The sequence below is a fragment of the Ammospiza caudacuta genome, chromosome 1 (assembly GCF_027887145.1).
Source record: "Ammospiza caudacuta isolate bAmmCau1 chromosome 1, bAmmCau1.pri, whole genome shotgun sequence".
NCBI classification, from domain to species: Eukaryota; Metazoa; Chordata; class Aves; order Passeriformes; family Passerellidae; genus Ammospiza; species Ammospiza caudacuta.
Genome location: NC_080593.1, coordinates 64,693,823 through 64,719,304, shown reverse-complemented (window position 1 = coordinate 64,719,304; position 25,482 = coordinate 64,693,823). Strand labels below are relative to the sequence as shown.

General features: G+C 41.1%; 1 protein-coding gene across 3 annotated transcripts in view; it reads left to right on the top strand.

The window, feature by feature from the left end:
* Positions 1–7,935: 7,935 nt before the first annotated feature.
* The window catches only part of RANBP9 (RAN binding protein 9), a 40,492-nt gene continuing 22,945 nt past the window's right edge, over positions 7,936–25,482 (top strand). The window contains exons 1-2 of one of the 3 annotated variants that reach the window (XM_058818411.1): positions 7,936–8,398; positions 16,654–16,765. In XM_058818411.1, the coding sequence (XP_058674394.1) occupies positions 7,936–8,398; positions 16,654–16,765 (575 nt within the window). The remainder of the gene's footprint in view (positions 8,399–16,653; positions 16,766–25,482) is intronic. The other 2 variants (XM_058818555.1, XM_058818492.1) reach the window with 2 other exon arrangements.

The following is a 25,482-nucleotide window of genomic DNA, read 5'->3' as shown; positions in this document are numbered from 1 at the left end:
CATGGCATAGCAGGTCCAGCCATGGAGGGGACAGGAGGTCAGATCATCCCTCAGATTTTCTCAACTTTTTGATTCCTAGAAAGGAATTATTACTGAGACACTTCAAAGGGAGGCAGTGCCATGAAGCTGTGACAAATCAGTGATGATACTGTGGTTTTTATAGACTGAAGATTTTTATATCATGTTCTATAATATCCTCACACAGATAAGTTCATAAGGTAAGATAAAAGAAGCTGTCAAGTAGATAAGATTCAGTAATTTTCAAGCTGATTAAACAATATTGTTGATGACAGAGGTTAGCGTAGGTCTGGCTTGGCAAACAACAATAATTGCTGATCATAATAATAATAACATGTACTGGAACAGGAAGCTACTCTTCCTCCAAGCTTCTGAGCATATAGACTGCAATCATGACAGCATACATAATGGCAAGCTAATCTTAAAAACAATCACCTGCAAAATCATGACCTTGTTTGAAATATTTTAATTGCTCTGTCATGCAAGTATTCTCCAAGGTTACTATGACTGAACAAAGTCAGAAAAATACTTTGTATTTTGTCAGACAGTGTGCTTTGTAGACACATGGGTTTTTTTACTTCTGAAATAAAAGAAGGCAACTGTCTGTACATGCTACATGTTTCTTGTATATTTAACATATTCCATAAATCATAAAATAGTGATTGGTCATGTACAATATAATGCTACAGTCTAAAAAGCGCAGCAGATATCCAGGATTTCACATTTCAGCAGATATTCAGTGCTTGTTTCCCTGGAACAGATGTGAAAGAGACAAACTACAGATTGGTAGGAGTGGGAGCAGCTACAATAGCTGAAGATTATTAGAACACTGTGTTTTCACCTGACAATTTCACATCACTAAAGTCCATTTAAAATCTACTTTTGCCACTAAATTAACATGTGGAGCATTTAAATTTGTAAGTGTGACAGATGCAGAGAGGAAAAAAATAGTTTCTCATATGTAAGCATCTCTTTTACTGAAGAGCCAAGTGAGCTAAAGAGAAAAGCAAGACAAAACTCTATCTGTGTGCAATTCCTGAAGCCTTATTCATCTCACTTCCTGATTCTTCTTTTTGGCCGCCTTTCCCTTAGGGCCCTCCCACCTCTATAAACACCATAACAATAATTATCACGTCAGTGGAGACTTAAACATTCTTGACATCCTAACATCTAACAAGTACAGGACATTTCACAAAGGCCTGGCCTGGCTTTCCAGAAGTGGGTCAGTTTGACACATCCCATGTGTTTCTGAAAGCCAGCAGTCTTTGAGCTTGCTCATCTATGGTAATGGGCACCCTACCAATGCACAGCCTGGAAACAAAACACTGCCTGGTTTGCCAGGGGAACTTTAAATTGTTTACCAAAAGCACGTAACTCTTAAATTTCCATCCTAAACATCACAGAGAGGGTGTCTTATGGTGCCTGGCCACAGAGTAGTTTCCAAACTCGGCAGTTTTGTGACCCACCTGCCCCCCACTAGCTGAAAGGGTGCTGGAATTGCTTCAGGCACACGCAGGAGTCAGCCTGCTGATGTGCCCAGCCAGGGTAAGACAAAAGGGAGTGCAGAGTGTTTCCATCCATTAGTCCAAGAAGGCTGTGTGGTGAGCTCTTCACTTCTTTCGTTTAAACTCCTCCTGTCCTTCAGCCTTGGTTACACACTGCAACAGGATTTTTTAATTCTGGCTGATCTGGCCAAACAAACTCTTTTCCCATAGAAAATCTGGCTGCTGTGGGGTTTTTTTTTCAGTCACCCTTCAATAGTTCTCCTTATATTTCAACATTTAAATCATGCCAACTTGCTTCCACCCTCGGCAGAAATTCATGATGACTCAGAAATGGATCTTGTCCTTCTAGCTGAGAATCACTTCTCTAGTGATTTTATACTCATGCTATGGTTTGATATCTGCTTTCACAAAGGGAATAAGCCAATGTGTCTTATCATATTTTCTATCCTGCCCCCACATAAATTTCTGTTGTGAATAAAAAACATTCTATTCAGCATGGAGGGCATTTTATTTTTGTGCACATTTCGAGATTTTAGTTGGAATACGATGCTTGTACAGTAACCCAGGTAGCAGAGACTATAAAATCTTCCATTTATGAGCTATTCCAGTGAACAGATTTTCAGTTCTCCTTAAACTGACTTTTAATATTAAGTAAAAACCCCACAAGTCTATGCACTAGAAAATGATCCAGAATAATTGTTCTTCAATGTGGAAAGAAGATATGGTAAAGACATGTGAATGGTTATTAGGAAGAAATGCATAAAGTTAGCTATGAATAAACTCTCTAAACTCATTAACAAAATGCAAAGAAATAATAAAAGAAAAATTAGACTGCAGGGATTAAATTTGGTGAGATTTTGTATAAAGAGTGAATCATACTTCTATAAAACTTGGTGTGCCTGTAGGTCACAGTGCTCGTGTACAGACCAGAAAGGTAAGAACAGAATAAAGAGAACAAGCCTGATCCCGCTGTGTATACATGCTGATGTTCAAGTACCAAAACTAACTAAATATAGATATTTATCTACCTATATCTCTCCTGATATATTGTATAGATATATAAATACCACAACTGAAGCATTGGCAAACAAGTGAGATTTCTAATCACTTTTGCTCTAAGATAGCACAGGCATAGTTGAGTCATACAACGAAACTATTTCTATTAGCAGATTGCTCAGCTTTATCAAAGCAGAAGCACCATGAGCAGCAATATAGTGATACTTAAATTGCAAATGGATTACCATTTGATTCAACAAAGTTAATAGGTGATGATGGCCTATAATTCATATGTGATTCATTTTAGCAAGTCTTCCATTTGTCAGTTCATCAAGCCTATCCTATACATAAGCAATTAAATCAGCAGGGCTAAAAAGGAGAAAAAGGCTCAGGTAGCTTAAAGAGATCTATCCTTCATACTGTTCAAATATCATTGCCTACTTCTTAGTGGTTCTCTTCTCTTGCTAGGATCAGTAAATCAGCTCAGTAGGCACAATAATAAATAACACATTGCTGATTTCCAAGCAGCTTCTAGAAGCAGGAAAATTAATTCCAAAACAGTTACAAAGAAACTACACACTGGAAAAGCTTAACTGGGAGGAATACTAAACAAAGAACAGCAAACAGTTACCATCACTACAAAGGGGAGATATTAAATTTCAGAGAAGTGGCTGGAAATGTGTCAGGCTGGCAGCCACAGCACAAGCACTAAATTCATGTGCAACTAGGAGGCTTGGTCCTACAGCAGGGACAAAGGACACATACAGAAATAGACTCCCAAGGAGAATCCTGCCTCTGTTTCTTGATGACAGCCAGAATGCTATTGGCATCACTGGCACAGATGGCCCTAGCCCACTTACTCACTGTTAATGAAAACACAGAGAGCAGCCAACACAGGATCCAGGAGCTAAATTAACTTCTGCAACATCGAGGCCGTGCACAAAGCTCTGCTGTGAGAAGAAGATGTGTTTGTGCCATCAGGACAGTTTCATTCCAACTGGTGCTGCCTGAAGGGTGTCAGGCGGGGTTTCTCTCCCCTCTCCTCGGGCTCTGGATTCCCCAAGGAGAGCGATGGGTGTACTGACAGTGAGCTGATGCCCACGCAGCACATCTGCTCAGAGGATATGGCTCCTGGACTGAGGAAGTGATCACCTGCACTTGCTTTAAAACACATGTTCCACACGCTGATTCCCTGCTGATAGGCTCAACAAGAGGCCAAACAAATACCCTCAGCGCCTGGAATGCTTGGATTGCTTTTTCCTTGATAGAAATGGTCTCTTAAAGTAAACATAAATGAAAACCAAGCATACAGAAGAGAATGTTGCCATTTAAATGTCAAAATTAGGCCTAACATAAAAGGGGGGTTTGGCTTTCTGCAAAGCTAAATAATCTCTAGCTGATCCATCTACTAAAATTCTTTGAAAGCATCAAAAAAAGAAACCACCCCAAAAAAATCAAAGAGATTTTGGTGGACTAGTCAATGTTTTACAGTGTTTCAAAAGGCCTTTGATTAAATCTCTAAGCCAGAGAGGACTCAAGCAGCTAAGTAATCACTGGGCAAAAAGAAAAGTACAATCATGGTTCAAAAACTGGAGATGGAAAACAAAGAGCAGAATTGAACTGCAACTTTCTGCGATGGTGGAAGGTTAGCGTCAGCCAGCTTCGGGGCTCTGCAGCAAGTCTCATATTGCTGCTGTATTTACCACTGATCTAGAAAGAGGGCTGCATTGTGAGATGGCAACATTTGCAGCTGTCATAATTATTTCAGCTAAGCAAGACAAGGGGGGACTGTGATGATGAGGAAGTGCTAACAAAACAATGCACCATGTAATGGTGAATTAAATTCAATACTGAAAATGCAAAACAACACACGTTAGGGAGGGACATGAGTGCCACTTCTAAATCTGACAAGCTCCCATTCATTTATACTAAACTGGAAAGTAAACTGGGCATTTATGTAAATATCTATCTGCTATTTCTAATCCTCACAAAGCTGTAGTCAGAAAATGAGTTAGTAGAACACAGGAGGAATAAGTAACATACTGGTTAACACCAATTATTAGAATTCTCTACAAAACCTCTGGCATAGTCAGTGCAGTCTATCCTCACTCAGAAAAAGTCATGTGAATGTGTTTGTCTAGGTGCATAGTTTGGAGAAAAGACTTTTATAAAAAACAATGCTTTGTTCCACTTGGATTATTTATCCTTGAAAGATGGCAAAAGATGTGATAAAAGCAACCAGAGTAGCAAAGTAGTGGATAATGTCAAGAAGTAAGTGCACAAACATCTGCTCTCCTGTCTTACTGTTCAAGAAACAGGAACCTCATGGTGGCAATCTCAAATGGGTGACATGAAGCATTTTGGCACAAATGCTAGAAGTGAGACACAACTGAGGAAGCAGATATGACAGAAGATTTATTGACAATCACAAAAGACTTAAGACACATCTACACTCAGGAACATAACAAATGTATCTCCCAATGTCTATTGTTAGCCGAATACTGTATTTTTAATAAAAATGTAAACATCTAAGCTTCACGGTTTACAACAACATCTAAATATTAGAAAGCAAACTTATATATAGTGGGAGATAGCCTACAGTGCCGGGGTAATTGACCTCAGGCATGGTCCAGCTTGTGTTTCAACATCCATCCTAGTCACTTCTACTCTTGTACAGTTTGCAGCTCCTCCTGATAGGGTATTTATAGATAACTGCAATTTGTCCAGCCATAAATGCTATTAGACATCACCAAGCAGTTGCATGTGACAGGATATTTTGGCAACTATAGGTGAGAAATGTTTAGCTTCATACAAGCCTTTGTGAGTGTCACACCTCCATTACCTCACACACCATTTCACACAGATGAAGCATAATTAACCTCCTCTGTTTCCTGCTGCTGTGCCTGTACTCCAATATGCTGGCAGCTGGAAAAGGGTTTGTGAAGTGATCAACACTTCAGGTTCATAGAATCACAAAATTTGTTGGGTTGGAAGAAATCATCCAGTCCAACTTTGGTGACAAGACAGGGTCACCTAGAGCAGGTGACACAGAAACACATCCAGGTGTGTTTGGAATGCCTCCAGAGAGGGAGACTCCACAGCTTCCCTAGGCAGTCCATTCAGTGCTCTGCCACTCTCGATGTAAACTTCTTCCTCATGTTCAGGTGAAATTTCTGTTTTAATTTATAGGCACTGCTCCTCGTCCTGTTGCGGGCACACTGAAAAGAGTCCATGCTCTTGACACCCACCTTTGAGATATTTATATGCATTAATGAGATGCTCTCTCAGTCTTTTCTTCTCCAGACTAAACAGGCCCAGCTCCCTCAGCTTCTCCTCATAAGAGAGATGGTCCAGACCCCTCATCATCCTTGTGGCCTCTGCTGATCCCTCTCTAGAACTCCTCGTTATTCTTCTACTGAGGAGCCCAGAACTGGACACAAGTTCTAGATTTGCCAGTGACATTCCTTCTTTTCCTAATGTTTTCCAAGGCAAGCTTGCCAATCTGTAAACCATTTCTCTTTCACTGCTGCCATGTGAATATATTAGTGCAGGCAACCACTGAATAACCAACAACATTAAGCACAAACAAAACCACCCTGCAACACACAAACCAAAGGAAAACAGGCCCCAAACAAAACCCCCTCAGAAACACTGCACTGCTCCTCCTGTCTTCCTGAGCTGAGGCATTCCCAAGCTTTCCCATCTCTGCAAAATGCTCTCAGTGGCATTTCCCCATAGCAGCTGCAGTGTTGGACACAAGGCAGCAGACCCACGCTGTGCCTGTCAGGAGGCACAGCCTCCTTGGTGGCACACACCAGCCTGTCTCCATTTTCCCTAGATGTCATCCCCAATGGCGGCAGAGCCTGCTGCCATGGCACCTTCTCCTTCTTCTCCAACTCAATGTCATGACCTGCACCTGAAGGCAGGGTAACTGAGGTTCTTGTTAATAGATCATTTGGAGTGGACTAGAGTGAAATGACACTGAGTGGCTGGTGTTTACAGAGGTGCGTGTATATATATATATATGTGTGTGTGTGTGTGTGTGTATGTGGGCGTATATGCATAGTTTATGTTCTTTTATAAGAATTGTCATTTGATCCAGCCCTGCTTGTGGGTCATGGCAGCTATTACCAGCCCAGGTCATACTGGGAGGAAAAGGGTCGGCATTATGACTGTTTAATTTCATCAGAAAGGGACAATCCCCGTTGGACTCAATCTGGTTAGTCAATCCTTTTGAATTGGTCATTAACACACTGAGGGTTAATGTGTGTCCCCATTATCCCTCTGAGGGTCAGCTTGACTTTGTCCCCGAGAAAATCTTTCAGCAGGTCTGGGTTACACCAGAAAACTTTTCAACAGGTCTGATGTGCCCAGGTCAACACTGAGAAGAGAATTATCATTGTAGTCTCATGACTGTAATGTCAGTGACAGGACTCTAGGAAAACAGCATGAAGCTGTGTTGAGGCAGGTTCAGGGTAGAGATCAGGAAAACATTCTTCACTCAGAGGGTAGTTGAGCACTGGAACAGGCTCCCCACGGAAGTGGTCACAGCACCAAGCCTGGCAGTGTTGAAGACGCATTTGGACAAAGCTCTCGAGCGGCATATTCTGATTCCATGATAATTCCATGACGAGGGGACAGTCACCATTTGGCTGGCCCTCGGCAGCAACACCCTTCAGCGAGCCACTGAGGGTGAGGGTCCCTTTCCCCACCACTCTCGAGGGATCGCGCAGACTTCCTCCTGGAGAAAAGCTCGCGACAGGTCCGGGTTACGCCAGAGAGCCCTACAGCAGCTCTGGACCGTACGGATCGCTCCAGCACCACCCCCAAGGGCGCTTGGCGGTACCGCCAAGCCAACCCTCCTGCCCTCACCCTCACGTCCCTCCCTCTCCCGCCCCGCTCCCCTCCCTCCGTGCCTCGCGCCCGCCGAGGGGCGAAGGCCCCGCCCCGCCGCGAGCGCGGGGAGGAGGAGGGGCGGGGCCGCGGGCTCAGCTGGTGCGGGGGCGCGCGGCGGCGGGGGCGCGCCGGGGGCCGGACGGAGCGTGTGCGCGCCGGGCGCGCCCCCGACCGGAGGAGGGGCCGGGGGCCGAGCCAGCCCCGCCGCCGCGGCGCCCGCTCCCCGCCCGCCTCCCGCTTCCGCCCGGCGCCGCCGCCGCCGCTCTGCCCGCCTCGCCCCCGGCCCCGCCGCGCCCCGCGACGCCCCTCGCTCCCATCGGGCACCTCCACCGGCCGCCGTCATCGCCAACCCTCCCCCACCCCGCCCCCCGTCTTCTACCGAGACGCTCCGGTTGTGGGGGTGACCCGCGCTCCGCACGGCCCCGGGCCTGCCCGTCGCTCCGCCCCCGGGCCCGTCCGGTGACAGTCGCGACCGCCGCGGGAGGTGGCGGCGGAGGAGCAGGAGGAGGCCGGAGCCGGGATGTCCGGGCAACAGCAGCAGCAACAACAGCCGCCGTCGCCACAGCTTTCTTTGGCGGCCGCCGTTCCCCCGCCGGCGCCGGGGATCCCCTCCGCCGCCGCAAGCCCCGGCCCCGCTCCGGCCGCCGCGCTCCTGCTCCACCCGCCACCGCCGCCTCCGGCCACCGCGGCCCCGCCGCCACCCGCCGCCGTCACGGCCGGCAGCAGCGGGCCCGCGGCCGCGGGGGGCGGCGGTGCCGGCGCCGCGCTGGGCCTGCCGGCGGGGAGCGGCACCAGCGCCCCGGCGCCCTTCCCGCACGGAGACCCGGCCCTGAACGAGCAGGAGAAGGAGCTGAAGCGGCGGCTGAAGAGGCTCTACCCGGCCGTGGACGAGCAGGAGACGCCGCTGCCCCGCTCCTGGAGCCCGAAGGACAAATTCAGTTACATCGGCCTCTCGCAGAACAACCTGCGGGTGCACTACAAAGGTGAGGAGGGGCGGCCCGGGCCGCCGCGACACCCCCGGTCCCCCCCAGGGGCCGGGGGCAGCCCAACCCCTCCGTCGGGCAGTGGGCACAGGAGTAACAATAACAGGAAATAACACACGCTCCTCTCCCTCCTTCTTCCCTGTTTTCCGATCCCCTAAATTTCCCCCCGCAGCGGGGAGATAAGGGGCTTGTTTTCCCTTATTTCAGGTTTATTTTTCTCTCCTTTCCCCTCCCCCTCCCCGTTTCTGTCGCCGTGCGGGGAAAGGGGGGGGACACAAGGGGCCGCCCCCGCCTCCTTATGCTTCTGGAGTGGGCATTATGTAAACTCCGAGACTTCCTCCGTGGATTCAGGTATCGCCGGAACGTTTGGGTCGGAGGCAGGAGAATAAAGGACGCTCGGCATGACGTGTCCTGTTTATGGTAATGAGCGAGAAAAAGAAGTGGCTGCTTTTTTTTTTTTTGCCCCTCTCGAGAAGAGCAAGGGTTAAATGGAGTTAAGAGCAGCAAGCGTTAAGCTATTGAACACGGAAATGACGGGAGGGGAAAGCTCTGAGAAAAACACGGTTTATTTTTAAGCTGTGAAAAAAATGACTTTAAAGTCACTGGTAATAGTCTTGCCTAACTATTGCACAGAGTGATTTGAGGGAAGGAACGACAGTAGGACTTAACATTAATAAAGGTGACTAAAACTTTCCTCCTAGACGTTCCACAGTTAAAGTTACAGATTTTCAAATAAAAGGTCAAAACCAGTATGCTTTTGTATTAAAAAATAACATTGGCAAGAGGTATTAGAAGAAAAACTTGTGTTGATTGTTATGAAATGTCATAAAACCTGGAAACATATGCCTACACTCTGACCTGAAAAAACACAGACACATCTGGTGTTCTAGGCCCAAAGTCCTAAAGTAGAAGTGTTGTGGATTCAAAGCCACTTCTGAGTTGGCTGTGAAGAACTGGATCCTTTGTCAGTCTGTAGTCAAATGAACGTAGTGGGAGGGGAAAAAAACAACCATGCAGTTACCCTTTCTCAGAGTTTGCAGTGGAGAAATTCAAGGGAAATTTCGATAAACATGTTACTGTTTAATCGGAGGAGGAAAATGGCAACACAAAGACATGGCAGGATTTGGCGGCCATGAAAGGATTAAATGTACTCTGGGAGACTTTTTTTTTTTTTAATAGAGAGGTTTTAATATTACACACACACAAAATACTCTGTTAAAAATGCTAAGTTTAATGCACTGTACAAAGATAATAAAGGAGCTTGATGACTACAGAGCAGGTTTCTGGGAGGCACCAAGTGATTTAAGGATGTGTAATTTAATACTCAACTCTGAATTTCCTGGCTTTTGTTCAGTGTTTTATGACCTTGTATTTTTAGAAACATTTTGTATTTTCTGGTGCTTAGTGGCAGTGAGTTGTTTGGTTTTGGTGTTTTTTTCTTCTAAGATGATCATAGCTTAGTGGCTATCAACTCCTTCTGCTGGTTTGTTTTGCTTTGGCCAACTTCTTTTTCTCATAAGCTAGAATTTAGAGGTCGAACCTCTGATCTCTCAGTTTTATTGCAGAATATATTTTCAGGCTTTCCTTGTGGTATCCCTGTTTTTCCTCATATACCTCCTTTCCACGGTGTTACCAAAAATCATTACCTCAAAGACATTACAGAAGTCATGAGGCACAGTCAGTAGGTTATAACAATGAAATACCTTTACTCTAGCTCTTAAATAATGGCATGTGCTGAAGGTTGAAGAGTTCCTAGGTTAGCCCAAAGGACTTTGAAAAGGAGAGGTGCCAATATAACACGTCTGTGCTTTTTCCTAAGTGCAGATGGGAGTAAATGGCTTCTTAAGTGGCCCATCTTTCCTTCTGGGTAATTTAATGAAGGTGGCTGTTAGGGCAACTCCATGTTTATGTTACCAGCCTGGCACCTGGAGCTGCTAACTGGGCTAAGCAGTGAATGGCATCAGAGTATTTCTACCTGAGAACCAGGGGGCAAACATGCTGAACATCTCCTGCCTTTTCTCCCTCCTGGATCCTTCAGCCCTAAGAATACAATAAAAGGGGAGAAAATGAGGAGGTTCAATGAGGAGAGTAAGGGAAGATGGCAAGTAGGAATGTGCTTAGCGCTGTGAAATAGTGTTTTACATACCAGATCTCAAAAGGAAGCACTCACAGTATCTTCTTTTGTAATATTGGCACTTTAAGTGCTTCTGAAATTACCTAAGTAGTAGTGGAAGAACATGGGATGTTTTTGTTGAGAGGAAATATGAATGTTGAGCAGAGATAAAGAACTGTTGTATTCTTGACCAAAATACTCAAGGAAATGATAGATCTGTCCAAAGAAGCCAGTAAACTAAAGCAATTCTTACTATTTTCTATTACTGTAGTATAAATTTTCTTTTCTGCCTCTGTAGATTTCTGGCTATAGAACTGTTTTTCTGGAGTAATTTCCTTCTGTGACTGATAGGAGGCAGAAAGTGTTAACAGCAGTGCTTTGCCTTCACCTTGGATGTGTTGGGGCTACTGAAAAAATGTATGAGAGGAACAATCAGCACAAAAGCTTTAGAAGTTATTTTTCATATAGATACCTTCATAGTTTTAATGTGCTAATGTATTGTGAACAGTGATATTTTTGTTTCACTGGTTTGTGAGATGGATGATGGTCCTCTCGATGTAATTTCTGAAGATTCCTTTTATTTTCCTGCTTACCAGTGGACAAGTTGTATGGAAGCATGAAGTGCAGTGGATGTCTCTACCCATTGCAGCTGGGATGTTTTGTGTACTGCATTTCTGGACCTGAAGATTTTTGCAAGCATCCTACAGAGTGCTTAAGAAATGGAAACTGCCACAAAACCAGGCATTGATCTAATGGTGGAGGTTTAAAAAAAAAGAGTATAGTCTAGCATGAGAATAAAAGCTCTTCAAATTTTGTTAAGGCAAACAAAACCCAAGAGTCAGTGCTTTTTTGTGCTATCTCTCAGAATCGTAGTGTTACTTGGAAAGGAAAACTTAAATGAGGCAGTGGTTTTGTTTAGCGGGTTAGGTAGCTTTGTTAAAATCTTCATAGGAAATACATAGACAATGGCATCAGTGATACTGTAAATATATGAAAGACTATATCTAGAGTATTTTTGTTTTTCCTATGGGCAGACATACATTTTTGTGGTGCTGCCAGTTAGCTGTGCAAGCTGATAGAAAGCTAATACTGTCTTACTACCTGTTGTTTGTAAGGGAGACAATGCAAAACTGTATCAGGAAAAAATTGATGTCATTTCACTTAATTATAATTTTTACAGCTCTGAGCTGTAGGTAAGTGGTAAAGAAAGCATAAGTGCATGCTGCACATAAAACATGCACAAAATTACATAGCTAGTAAGGCAAGACATCTTTAAAAATATTCCTATATATTTCTAAAAGATTCAGAAATAAGACATGGGTCCTGTTGAAAACCAGGGAATTCATAAATGGTGTATGTGGTATGAAAGATCCACTAGACAGGCAAGTTAGGTTTCCAGCAGGTAGTGATCTGTACTACGTAGTGTAAGGAGATAAAAACAGACTCAGATTTGTGACCATGGAAGAAACTATATACAGAATTAGGTAAACAGACAAAATAATTGGTGTGGAAATAATGGAAACTCCTATAGAAACTTCAGTTAACTTAGTCTTGCGACAATTGTCCAAAAAAGCTGAAGAAAGTTATGCAATTTTGACTAAGCTGCCCATTGCATGAACTTTTTCTAATGTATCACAGGCCAGGGGATCTTAGCCAGATATTTATTTACAGTGCCGTTGCCTTTGAACTGCCTGTAGTGCAAAACAAAAATAAACTATTTTTCAGTGCAAACTATGCATTCCATTTCCTGTTGGAAAACGAGGAGGATTCTATACTAATAGTTCTGTGTTGTCACTCAGTGTTGCAAGGATGGTGTCACTTTTGCTGGCAGAGAACACTCAGGGTACATTGAGTACAGTTTGCCTGTTTTGGACAGCCTTGTAGCTCTGAGATGTCTTGCTTTTTTTTTTTAAACGGGGGAAGAAGTTAAAGTAAAATTAGTAATTTGTGTCTTTTGATTTGGTTTTTTTCTTAAAATTATAGAATCATTTAGTTTGCAAAAGAGCTCTGGGAACACCGAGTCCAACCACAAACTCAGTACTGCTGAGTCCTCGACTAAACCGTGTCCCCAAGTGCCACATCTACAGGTTTTGTAAATACCTCCAGGGGTGGTGACTCAATCTCTTCCCTGGGCAGCCTGTTCCAGTCTTGTCTCAGTGAAACTTGCCTAATGAATACAACAGAAGATTAGGCTTTGATTATTTTATTTTTGGCAGTGTGAGCAAGTCATTGAACCACCTGTTGGAAATAACTGCAGTTCAGCTTATGTAAACTTCGTTTGAGGATTTAAACTGGATAAACATGCTTACTTTTGTCTAGGTAGGTGCTGCTATAGGTTTCTTCTGGACTATTTGGTGTGTATGCATTATAAACTTAGATTTAGGTTCAAAGATTATCTTTTTTGAAAGCAGCGATGGTTTCTCCAAACATGTTTATATCCGAGTTAGCTTTTGATAGAATTAAAATTTAGATTAATTTCACTGTAATTTTGCTTAAGTAATAGCGATACTACTTACTAAAAATCATTAGTGTGAGTGCTTAAAAAGTTATATAAAGCATGGTCAACTCATGCTTGTCAAACACTTCTAATGAAAGCCCAAGTAAAAGCAGCACTAGTAATTGAACTCACCTATGATCTGGTTTAGTGTAAAGTTCAAGATTTGTAGACCTGTTTTCCCTTCTCTGCTCCCAGTGCATCTGTTTGCAGAGTTCTCTTTTTAATGATGAAAATCCCTAGTGTTAAATACTACATACTTCAAAAGTGTTCTTTTAAATACTCAACCTTGTGAGTATTGCTTGTATTGCTTGCAAGTTATAGCTTGTGACTGTTGGAGGGGTGTGTTTTGAGGAAACATTGGGCAGTGTTTGTGTGATCTACTTCAGGTGTTTGAAACCTCCGATTCAGAAGTTCAGAGTTGGGTGTCAAAGTTCTTTTTAATTCTTAAGCAAGGAAGTGAGGATTCAGGTTACCAAAGAATGTGGCAGCAGTAGAAGACATCAAGGTGATGGGCCACTCAGCTCAGGAGTCCCATTGGTGACAGTGGTCGCAAGTGCCTGAGAAAAAATCTAAAAACATGTCGGGCATAAATGGTGTGTGTCTGTTTCCCCTCTCAGCTTCCAGCCATTTTAAGCTGAAGGACATTGTGGACTCAAGGCAGTGTCTCAGTTAACTGCAGTTCTAGAAGCTGTGTTCTCTTAAACACTAACATCTGTAGTATCCTCTGCTAAGGAATTTTGCAGTTCAGCTAACTGGTCAGTTAAGAGCCTCTTTATTGTTTTAAAGCAGGATGATAAACTAGGATCTCATGACCACATGTAATTCAGTGGTACTGAAAGACTTAACTACCATGTTTAGACAGTGTAGAGATACTTGGAATATTGGAAAGTAGTTAGCTGGATGATGTTTAGCCTTCTAGACATATTAATTTTATGTAAGTACAAATTAAAGCACTATGCTCAAGCAGTAAAATGGGATTCATAGGAGATTATGTTAGAGGGACAGCAGTTCTAAATTTAGGGTGTCTTCTGTTTTAATGGGATGAAAGTAGTTTTGGGCACTGACTTCCCCAAGCATGTTGCTTCACCACATGAAGTGTTTGGCAATACTGGTAAGGTATCCTGTTACTTCTGCCCCTCTGTTGACCTCTTATTTGCAGTGCGACAGCTGTGTGTGGCTGTGTTGTGAACTGGATCAGGGAACTGATCTGCTGCTTAAAAAAATCTGGTAGGTTTCTTAAACCCCGATCAGCTAATCAATCTGGTTCCTAGTATGGCCTTGCAAATAAATGCCTGGATTGGGGAGGAGATGGGAGAAGGGGAGTTTCAGGAAGAGGTGTTAAGAATACCTTAAATAGGTATTGTTGCCAAACACTTAGATTGTGATTTCACAAAGCCAAGTCTGCTGGGTAATAGATTTACATTTTCAGTAATATTTGGCTGGTTCCTACTGCTTTAGTCTTTTCTATGTGGAAGACTTTCCCAAATAAGGAGAATGACTCAGACTGAAACTACACAGATTGTCAAGTGCATAGAGTAACCAAGGGAACTTCTTTGCAGTCTATTTTAAAGTAAAAACCTAAAGACATTTTAGAAGAAAGTATTTTTCCTTCTTCCAGTGCATTGTTTAATTGGACTTCTTTGAACTTAAGGGATATCTTAGAAATTCAGTGTTCTGCCCTTTTACCTGAAGGATTTCAATGTACTTAGATGTGATAATCTGTAATAGCTAAATAGTGATCCACCAGCCCTTGAAAACCAAGCAAACTCATGGAAGCTCTAAGATTATGTACTTGGTTGTTACACTGGTTGTCACAGCCCGAGGAAATAAGTTAAAAGTAGTGAACAATAAAATGTATTGTGTATGTATACGAGGAGTAAATTACTGTTTTTCCCTCATGTGATACATCACATCAGCATGCAGAAATCAACATGCAGAACGTAGGCAGCAAACTTAACATTGTCAAACGTGTGAGGTGATCGAAGGATTTCTGCACAAAATGTTTAGTAGTACTAACAAAACACTGAAGCAAGCAATGGGTTTGCACTCAGAAAAGTAAGGTGGTTGGCCACTTGTGTTTAGATAGTAGCACACTGGGGTGAGTCACCAACATCGGAGAAAACATGGTAGGTTAAACCTAATGTCAGTGGGTGAAGAATTTGTGCTGTCCAAAAAGGTGTTGGTTGCTGGTGTGGCCTTGGTGACAGTTCTCCCTGGCTGAGCACGTGCCATTGGTTAGGAGCTGGTGGGTGCTGGCTCTGCAGGCTGATAAGCACTGACAGTTCTATGAACATTTGCACAAGGGAGCACTGTGCTCAGAGGTTCTGTACAGGTCAATCCCTGGCCCTCTGCCCTTAGAGGTTTTGTACTGTGGGCCAGCTGGGCCTTATCTTTCTGCCTGCCTAGGCTATCATTCTCCTACAGTTTCTTCTTTGCTGTGTGACCTGACTTGCTGCACCTGAGACATGATTAATCTGAGCCTGAGCAGTAATGCCAGTGTTAATGCCCCTGAAAGAAGTGTGTTTGGTTGTGGGATTTTTGCATATGCGGATCAATTGCTGTGCAGGTACAGTAGGCCTCCCTGTCTGGACTGGAAATGACAGCTGGAGTGCTGCAGCACAAGTGATTTGTACAGCACACTCAAACCAGGCAGCTCCTTTCATCATGCCACAGATCCACTTCAAGAGTAGGCATGGGATCGGCGTGAGTTATTCTTATGGCAGTGACAGTCTGTTCTTGGTTTCCACCTTACTGAATTGCCTTGCTTCTTGCCATGATCCAATATACTTTCCATCTTGTTTCTTAAATTTTTTTAAATTATGTCCAGTGGCCCCATGCATGACTGTCACTCAAAAGTTGAGGAGTTTTGGGTGTACTTTCGAGACACTGCGCTTGCTTGAGCAGGTTGTTGCTAAAACAAGTCATCTGGTCAAAAGCCTGCTTGCAGGTTGCTTTTGGAAAGGGCTGTGAGGAGGAAGGATGACACCTTCAGAAGGTTGGTGTTAGTAGAATGCAAGTGGCTCTTGGGTTTGGGTTGAAAATCCTGGGAGTAGACAAGAGCTGAAATTGGGCATTATTGTGGCAGAGCTAATGTAGAGTGAGCCTAATAAGAAAAAGGAGCAGGAGCTGCATGAGCTCAGTTGCAGGCTGTAAGGCTTAATGCTGTCCTGGAACAACATTGGAATGTGGAAATTGATTGTGAGTAGCATGTTCTGTATAATGACTGATGTTTATTCTGGAGGATGTTAGAATTGAAATGTCTTCAGTAACTTGTAGATTCAGAGTACTAAGCATTAGATGAAACTCTCTTACGTTGTGTTTCAGTTTATAAAAATGAGTAAGCCCTGTGCATTTGAGAAATCATACAGTTCTTTCAGACACAGGTGGCCTTTTGTCAATCATGTTACTTAGAATGGTGAAACTTTTTCCTGGCTTCCTTTTAAATAATTGTGGGACCTATTTGGGTTACTATATCCAGGACTTCTTTTAGCATCCTTGTTTGCAATACAGGTGCTTACAGTATTTGAAACAAAATTCTCCAGCATAAAAGTCAGGTTGATAAGAATGGCATGCATAGCTTTGAGTCACCTTCTGCAATTAACTAAAATACATTTTTTGTGTGTTTTGAATGCTCTTGTTTTTCAGGTCATGGAAAGACTCCAAAAGATGCTGCTTCTGTTCGAGCTACACATCCTATACCTGCAGCCTGTGGCATATATTATTTCGAAGTTAAAATTGTCAGTAAGGGAAGAGATGGGTAAGCAGAGTGCATTATTAATTAATTGTTTCTTGAGATACTGTCTTATATCATCTTTCAGTCAACAGATGTTTTCAGTATCAAAACTTATTTTCCTATTTTACCACTTTATATAGCTTGATTCCTTATTGTTGAGAAATTGCACTCTTATATTTGATTCTTTTAAGAGAGCTGATTGTGATATTTATTGTCCACAAATCAGTGTACAGTAAATACCAAAACATCTCATTTTTTCTTGACAAAAAAAGTTAGGGTTTGAATGACCAGATTGACCCTGCTGTTACCTTTAAAGGTGTTGGGTTTTGGCTATATGGATTTACAGACTTTGATGTAATTTTTAGGGTGTGTAGCAGACAACTTATTTCCTCAGTGTGATCTTTTCATGGATGTCATATCAATTTTGAAACAGAAAGTTATTCTTAAGGCTACTTGTTGATGAACAGTAATAAGAATAAAGGGGAATATTCTGAATAAGTGCCTTGGAATTTGTCACCCTATGGAAAGAACAAGAATTGATGAGTAAGAAGCTGCTGCTTCCCATAATCCATCTGAATTATGAATCTGTTGAAGCACAAGTAATACATGCTTTTAAGTCTGCTGAGGCAGATAGAATCTCACCTGGGAAAGTCTTGAAGTGCTAATGAAATCTTTGCTGAAGCACTTTAGTTCCTTTTCATCTTACACTGCTTTTGGTAGAGGATGGGTGTTAATAGTGATACACTGTAGGACTGCTTTCTAATGTGCTGTAGTACATTCTCTGGTTCTGCTGCAAGGTTCAGGACTGGCTGTCCATGTTCTAGGTACTGTACAAGCATATTGCAGGTGCTTATGCCCTGGTGTGAAAGTAAATCTTGAGAGAAGAACCATGGATGAAATTCAGTGCCTTTGTCTTTTCTTTGTCTTGCTGCGGTTTGTTTCTTTCATTTTCCCAGAGTCCTGTAAGCCCTCTGTAAGTCAGAAACAGTATCCAAACTTGTTTTCCTTATAGTATTGCATAGTAATATTTTGAAAGAATAGCCTCTCAGTAGTGCTGCAGCTTTGTAGGGGCATTTATGAGTTTGTTGTTATTTCTGTCTCAAAAGTTATCCCTGGGAGAGTTCTTTGCTGTGAAAAGCTTACATCCGCAGTTACTTTTGTTACACTGTGAAGACCTAATTATTTTAAATTGAGGTGGTAGAAATTAGCTTTTCAAGTAACATTCTGCTACCGAATTTAGGAACACCTTTATTTTTGGGGGGGGTGTGGGGTGTGAGTTTCCTGGATTTTTTTTGGTTTTTGGGGTATTTTTAATTTTAGGAACATTTTTTAAAAAATTATCCTGCTGCTTGCTGTGAGTTAAGGAGAGGTTCTTATTGTGACTTGCTAGTAGTGTGTCTCTTCTTGAAATAGTTTTCTGCCTACTTAGTTTGGAAGGTAGCTTTTTTGAAGTGATGGATTTCAAACAGTGTCCACATGTGTGGGTGTATCATTTTACATAGCTCCTCTAACATTTCACTGGTGATCCTTTGTGTTGGATTTTAGTAACTTCAGATTCAATAAGGCAACCCTGCAAAAGTGGGAAGACATCACTGAGTAAAGTTTTTCAAAGTTTTGTATTTAAGTGGTTACTTGTGAGATTATGAATTGCAAAGTTGCCTCTTGAGATTGCATAAAAAATGGAGGGGACCTTTTTCAGTTAATACCGCCTCATCCTTGCTTCAGCCTTATGAACTTCATTTAGTGTCACGTTATGAAACATTAGCTGCACAATGAGCTGAGATGTGAATTTTTTCATTGTGTAAGGTAGTATGGTAGCTGGGAAATACTATATACACAGCTAAAGCCAAATGCAGTCTGGGTGATAAAGACCAGGAATCAACATGTGGCACCTCACTGGATGTGAGGTCTCTAGACCCTGTTCTCAGGTCCAGGAAGTCTTTGGTGAGATGCAGCATGAATCTCTTACAGTTCAGTGTTACCTTGCATTTAAACTAATAAATTTTGTCATAATAAGTAAACTGGGGAATTTAATGCAGAGAAATAGGACTATAGAAACCAGTTTCTGTCAGTTCGGATTTATTAGTTCTTTTTCACTGCCTGCTGTTTTTCACCTGGCTTGCTCCAGGTACATTTTTGCCATTTTTTTTTTTTCTTTTTGTTATCTGGTAATGGGAACAGAGTTCAGGAGGACCATATCTGTAGAAGACCAGCATGTAACTAATTGGGTCAATTAGCTAAAATGCCTTACTTGCAAAATCAAGTTTTCTCAAGGTGTTAGCCTAGCTGTGGCAGCAGCAGAGCTGTATTTTACAATACTGTTTAAAGTAAATCCTAGACTATGTGAGACAACTGAGATATCTATCTGTAAGCTGAAGTACAGCTTCCAGCTTGCATAAATGTCAGTGGATAATTTTGTGCTGTTTGTTTGGAGTTCCCTTTGGTAGTAGTCTTTACTACTTTAATTTTTTAATAAACTCAGTTGAAAGTATCTAGTCCATGTACTGTATAATAGGAGTATATCTAAGAGCCTTCTTGCTTGTGTGCTCTACTTAGCATGACTTGCGTGAAATAATCAAAACCCCTTTACTAAAAACCTGCTGTAGGAGATCCATTTTTCATACTACTGTAGTACTTGAAAGTGCTGCTTCTGGAATCTGATCTTGCATATCTGAAAGTAGCAGGGCAAAAATTATTCTTCTTTGAAGAAGCATAGCTCTTTTTTTTTTTTTTTGTTTAGGGTGTGGATGTAGCATGGCTTCTTGTGGCTGTGTTTGAGCACAGAGTTGGTTTTGTCACTCTAATGACCTAGGTCATTAAATTCTTTAATGTATCTACGTGAGTAACTGGCTTGAGTAGAAATTTGAAGGTGTGTAATATGTTAATTTTGCAGAAGTTCGTGACCAACTTTGAGAACATTATGAACACACTGAAGAAAGTGTGAAAAAACCAGCTTTACTAGGAAGGAAGAACTGGATATGGGAATTGGTGTTGCAGAGCAGATGAGCAGCAAAGTTGCTTTTTGATACCTCCATGTGGTGTGATAGGGTCAGTAACTGATGGTACTGAATGAGAAGAAGGGAAGCGAGAATTAAGTTCAGTAAGGTTGAAATATTCAAACAAAATCTGTCTTGGTATTTGTAGAGTGTTTGACACAAGGAGTCCTGATGTGCTGCTACAGTACAGATGCGTGAAATAATTACGCTAGATATTTTTAAATTCTTGCTGAAAGTTCTAACCAACTGTCATATTGCTTTGTAAATATTTCCTGTTGTTCTTTATTTTTTCAGTTTTCTTTCTTAGTTTCATGTTGTCTTTTGTAGCCTAAGGGCTTCTGTGTATATGTATTCTGTCCTTTTATACTCTCTTTGGCTTTGCTTTGTTTGGCTCATGTGGAACATTGTGGATGGTTATGTGAGTAACAGTAGAAGGGTAATGGGTGTATGGGGAACAGTACCAAGGTGATGATTAGAAAGCATGGCAGGAAGGGGACTATTAACTAACAGTAAGTTATGTCTGCCTCTCTGTTGAAATGCCCAGTTAACTTAAAAATAAATAAAAAATTTTGGCCAAGAGAAGAAGCAGTCCCTGAACACTCATTGAGTTGGTGTCCCTTTTCCCAGTTTGTGACTGTTTGTATCAGCTTCATGGTAAATCTGATTGGATAACTAATTTGCCAAAAGCTGACCTCCAGAGTGAGTTTGTTTTCATTCAGTTTTTTCCCCCAGTATGGCTGCTTGTATCATTTCATGAGTAGCTATGACAGCAAAAGAGGATGAAACTAGGAGCAGAAAGCAAAATGTGAAACAAAGGGCCTGGGAATGTGACTTTCGGTCATGGTGTAGCTTATACCCATTAATTTTAGTTTAAATACAGCCTTTTGGCTTTTTAAATCTTTCACTAGGAGAGACATGTTTCTTTCCCAGAGAAAATGAACTTCTGGGAACAATAATTTTATCTTCCATGTCCTGAATTTCAGTCCATTCTTACTCATTGATTTGTAAATGCAATTAATAAGAATGGGCAAAAAATGATAGTAATAGCATGTACTTCTAGACAGTCTTCAGTGCTTTTAGAACAGCTGAGGAAGATGCTTAAAATGCAAAAATCATAGAGTCACAGAATGCTTTGGGTTGGAAGGGACTTTAAAGATCATCCCGTTCCAACCCCACTGCCAAGGGCAGGCACACCTTTCACTAGACCAGGTTGCTCAACACTCCATCCAACCTGGCCTCGAGAACTGCTGATTTTTTTTTTTTTTTCCAAGAAGAATGAAAACAAGGATTGGGAGTGGTAAGCCATCCGGAAGAATTGATGAAAACTAAGTTTAGAAAGGCTGTATCCTTTTAACAAATAGCACTCAGCTTGCACTTGTGTGAGCAGTGTTGTTTAGTCTGTGGTGTAGCGGTGCTGATGCAGATCTTCATGGCCAGCCTTTATAGCACCATGTGTAAGTTCTGCTAAATATAGTGCTCTAAAATAAAATTTTAGTACAGCAATTCATGCAAGTAATCAGTATGTTTTTGGTAAAGCAGTGTTAATAAGGCTTTAAACACTTGTTACACTATGGCTGGTTTTTAACACTGGGTATACAATCAGTCATCTGTTGTTTTGGCAGTATCTTGTGTAGTGTGTGTTGTGTATGTGATGAAGTAGGTGGTGAAGTAAAAAAGGAAAAACTATCCAAAACAAAAATACCATGGGAATTAAGTTTGAGTGTTCATGACACCTATGCCTGCGGCAGAGCCTGAGCTGTTTTAGAGTGTTTGAGTCATAAATGCTTTGTTGTCTCCTAGAGGATGTATGTGTAGCTCTTCAAACACAAACTATACTTTTTTATTACAAGTTGTTTGTGTTGCAGTAAGTTGGCTTTTCCTTTAGCATCCAGTATACCCATTTTCTTGTTCAACAGAAGCATTAACCAATAAACAAAATATATAACATTGTCAGTTGCTGATTGGTTTGTATTTGTTTTGTACATTATTAATGTATTCTGAAAATTTTATGCAGTCCTAAGACCTGTTTTTATAGTTTTAATATGTCTTCAGCTGGTATTTGTTAAAAGAACAGGTATTTGGTAAAACAACATGCAAAACTTCACTCAGTCTCTCCATATAAGTAGGCCTTGCAGAGTACTTGTGTACAGGGTAGAATCTGATAAGGTCTGAAGTATCCTTCTTTCATTGGTGTCTTCATTTGAATTGTAGCAGCTGCAAGAAGAGATCAGGTCATGAATCAGCAAGTGTACCTTTTCTTAAACTATAGCAGTAATTAATTTTTCACCTGAGTGTATGAGACCAGATATTGGCAGAAATGAACATTAACTAAATGTTTAATAAGATTGTTTAAGGTTTGTGTTTACCTGGTCAGAAATATTGGAGCTATGACAAAAGTTTTCTTTCTTTGATGGTGTATGCTAGAAATTGAAAATTGTAATTTACAAAGAGTGTTAAGAGAATGTTTGATTTCTTGGTCTTCTTTAAAAATCTTTTACTTCTTTCTTCTGAAGTTCATTCACATAAATACAGTGTATAGATGCTAACTTTACTGTAGTCCACATTTACATGATATTATTTTCTTTGTAATTATTCTTTTCTGACAGTATGGTCCCCAAAAAGGCTCTAGTCCTTGGGGACAAGTGTCCCAGGATGAAATGATGAAACTTCAAAGTGGGAGGGATGTCAGTAAATGAGAATCCTTCTACGAACATTAGAGCAATCACAAGCAAAATGTTACAGGAGTAACAGTTTCGAGCACTATGCAAAATGACTGCCTGATGTATTTTTGGTTTTGCCTCTCTATGCAGAACTGCATGGATCTGAAACCTGAGTTTATCATGTTCAAAATACTGTTTCCTTGGAAATGCTCTGTAAAATTTAACTTGTTTTCAATTTGAAATTAAAGACTCAAACTGTCTATGGCATATTTTGAAACATTTAAATAGATTAACATCTCATTTCTTATTGTGATTGTGCAGACAATAAGGATCTTGAATTTGCACATTTCTGCAAAATTTTAAAGCAGAGTAACTATATTAAAGATAAATATAGGTACCTTTTTAATGTGGCTTATTTCTGGCCTCATAGTGTCGGCGAAAGCAGTGTAGAAAACTATAGGAGAACATTATTCAAACTTTTTATGTCCTTGCAAGTCAGTTGTGAGGACCCTGTAGAAGTTCACTGAGTCTTTAAAGTCCTAAAGATGATGCCTTTTTTTTCTTCTTGTCCTCTTTCCAAGGTACTAACATAATGATAAAGCAAACTATACTTGGTATATAGCTTATATTTTTTTTCAGTGTTACTTCTACTTTTCTTAGTAATCAATGCATTCAAAACATTAGGGTGTTTTCAGTTGCCTTATTTATGGCTGTAAACATCTGTTCGTGCTTTGTCTTAGGTTCCCTACAGATAATATGGTAACTTAAGTTTTAATGCTGTATGGTTGAAGTTGCTTTCTTTAAATGGATAACATGTAGAGAATAAGGCACCACGTTGGTTAGTTACTTTTTGCAACAACAAAAGAGTTGGTTTTCGAAGCAGCATGCAGAAGTTCCCCAGGTTATAATGTCTTCAGCAGCATATGTAGGCACAATGGAAGTCAGAAGAAATTTGACTCTTTGCAGAGATAGCAGGTGACATTTCTGTAGTAGGAAGTCTGTCACATACTATTATGTAAGTATCTGCTAAATTATGTTAGTTTGCTTTATAAATACAGCATGGAATTTTTTTTTTACTAGGGAAGTGATTATTTAGTACTTGAATTTATCTTCAGCCTTTCTGAGTTGTCTGTGGTTTGGTATAGTTTTTGAGATTCCTCTTTATGGAGTGAGCAGGATAGGATATAATTAATCCGAGTTCTGATTTTTATCAGCTTTCATGTTGAAAGGTCTTCCATATACCTTCAACATAGTAGCTACAAGATCGAATGGAACAGTTATAAATAAAAATCAGAAAAAAATCAGAAAAACAGTTATAAATAAAAATCAGAGTTTCTTTCTGAGTTTTGTTAATTTCTTGATCTTTTAGCATCTGCAGTTCTGTACCATCTCTTACTGCTGTTTGTTCCTTCTGTTTGGCTCTGGCTGTTTTCATTTCTCACAATTAGTCTATTCAGGCATCCAAGTAGAAACTTAAGGCTCCAGCAAAAATGTAAATTTAGTTCTTTGACTAGAAAGATACTTGAGGAGAAAATAGTTATTGTGAGCTTTCTGCTTCTTAAACATTCCTCTGCAGAGAAGCCTAGGCTTTTCAGTATGTGTTATAGGAAACAAGTAGGTATCATAATGCCTCTTTTTTTTGACATTTTCTCTTTTGCTTTGTGGTAAAAAAAAAAAAAGAATCTTCAGCGAATTTTAAATTCTGTCGTTTTCTGGTGTTCCTAAAGTTTGTATATCACTTCTGAAATGTAAACTAGAAAATGTGCTGAGACACTAAAATGGTAACTTATATCTTAATTGATCTGGACTGGAACAAGAATAAATACAATTTGAAGTGAAAAAAAACCCCAAGTCTTTGTAAAATACACTTGCTTTCTTGGTCCTTAATATCAATTTGGCTGTACTTTACATTGCTTTCCAGCTATATTCTCTAATTTCAGATTCTCATGGGTTGATTTCATGTCTTCCATGTATGGTTGTTTGTTATTTTATGAGATCCTGTAAGAGTTGAGCATGTTAATGAGATGATGAGTAGCAGCCAGTGGGACTGAAATTGCTCAAGAGAGGGGCTGCTTAATAAAACAGGCCACTTTGTGCCATTTGCCTGGGTAAATGATCCTCCCAGTGCAACAGCCAGGGACACGTCTGGGTAGGGAGCTGAGGTGGAGGGACAGGCCTTGGGTACTGAGGGAGGCAGCATCAGAACCACAGCACTGTTCACGCTCTCTGGTCTCTGAAGCCACAAAGCTGTGTCCATTTTTGGAAGGTGCTGCAGGATGGACTGAGCGTGCTGCTTCATGGTGCTGACACCTCCACTTGCCCAGGACAGCTCTTATGGCCAGCAGAGCTGCAGACAGGAAGGACAGGTCCACTTGGATCTCCTAGACCAAACCTCTTAATGTGACAGGACAGCATCATGAGCAGACATAGAACATTCTGGGCCTGCATTGCACCTGGGCTGCTTGTCGTGCTGCCCATCATTTTTGTCATAGGCTAAGGGAGGAAAACTTAAATACATAGTTCTGCCACTCTTCTGATCCTGACATGCATGAAATGTGAGCTTTAAGCAGCAAATGGGAGAACAGTTTGTGTACTTCCTCCCACTGAAGCAAGTCTTTGCAAAACCTGACTCTTGACCTAAACAAGTGTTAAGTGTCTTAAAAAAACAAAGAAGTCGATTCCCGTCTGAAGGTTGCGGGTGTGGGGAAAAGGTTAGAAAGTTACATGTAGTGGTTTGGGATAGATACAATTCCTTTTAATAAGTTTTAGAGCATTTAAAGCCTGTCTGTCATGGTACCATTTTCCCCCATAATTTATAGTATACTAACCTAGTTGAACATGAAATTAGCTGTCTATCAACTCTAATAAATAATAATTAACTTAATTGATGAGCCTTTAATTTCTCTCACTTCAGACCATAAGTTGTAGACATTCCTTTTGCCTTGTGAAAGATGTCTGTAGTAAATTTGTTAGTTGCAATGTTTTCATCTAACTTCATTTTCTATTAATAGCAAGTCTCCTTCACAAAATGTTGTTAACATTTTGAGTAGTTGTAAGTACATCCCAGGGAAAAATATATACTGTT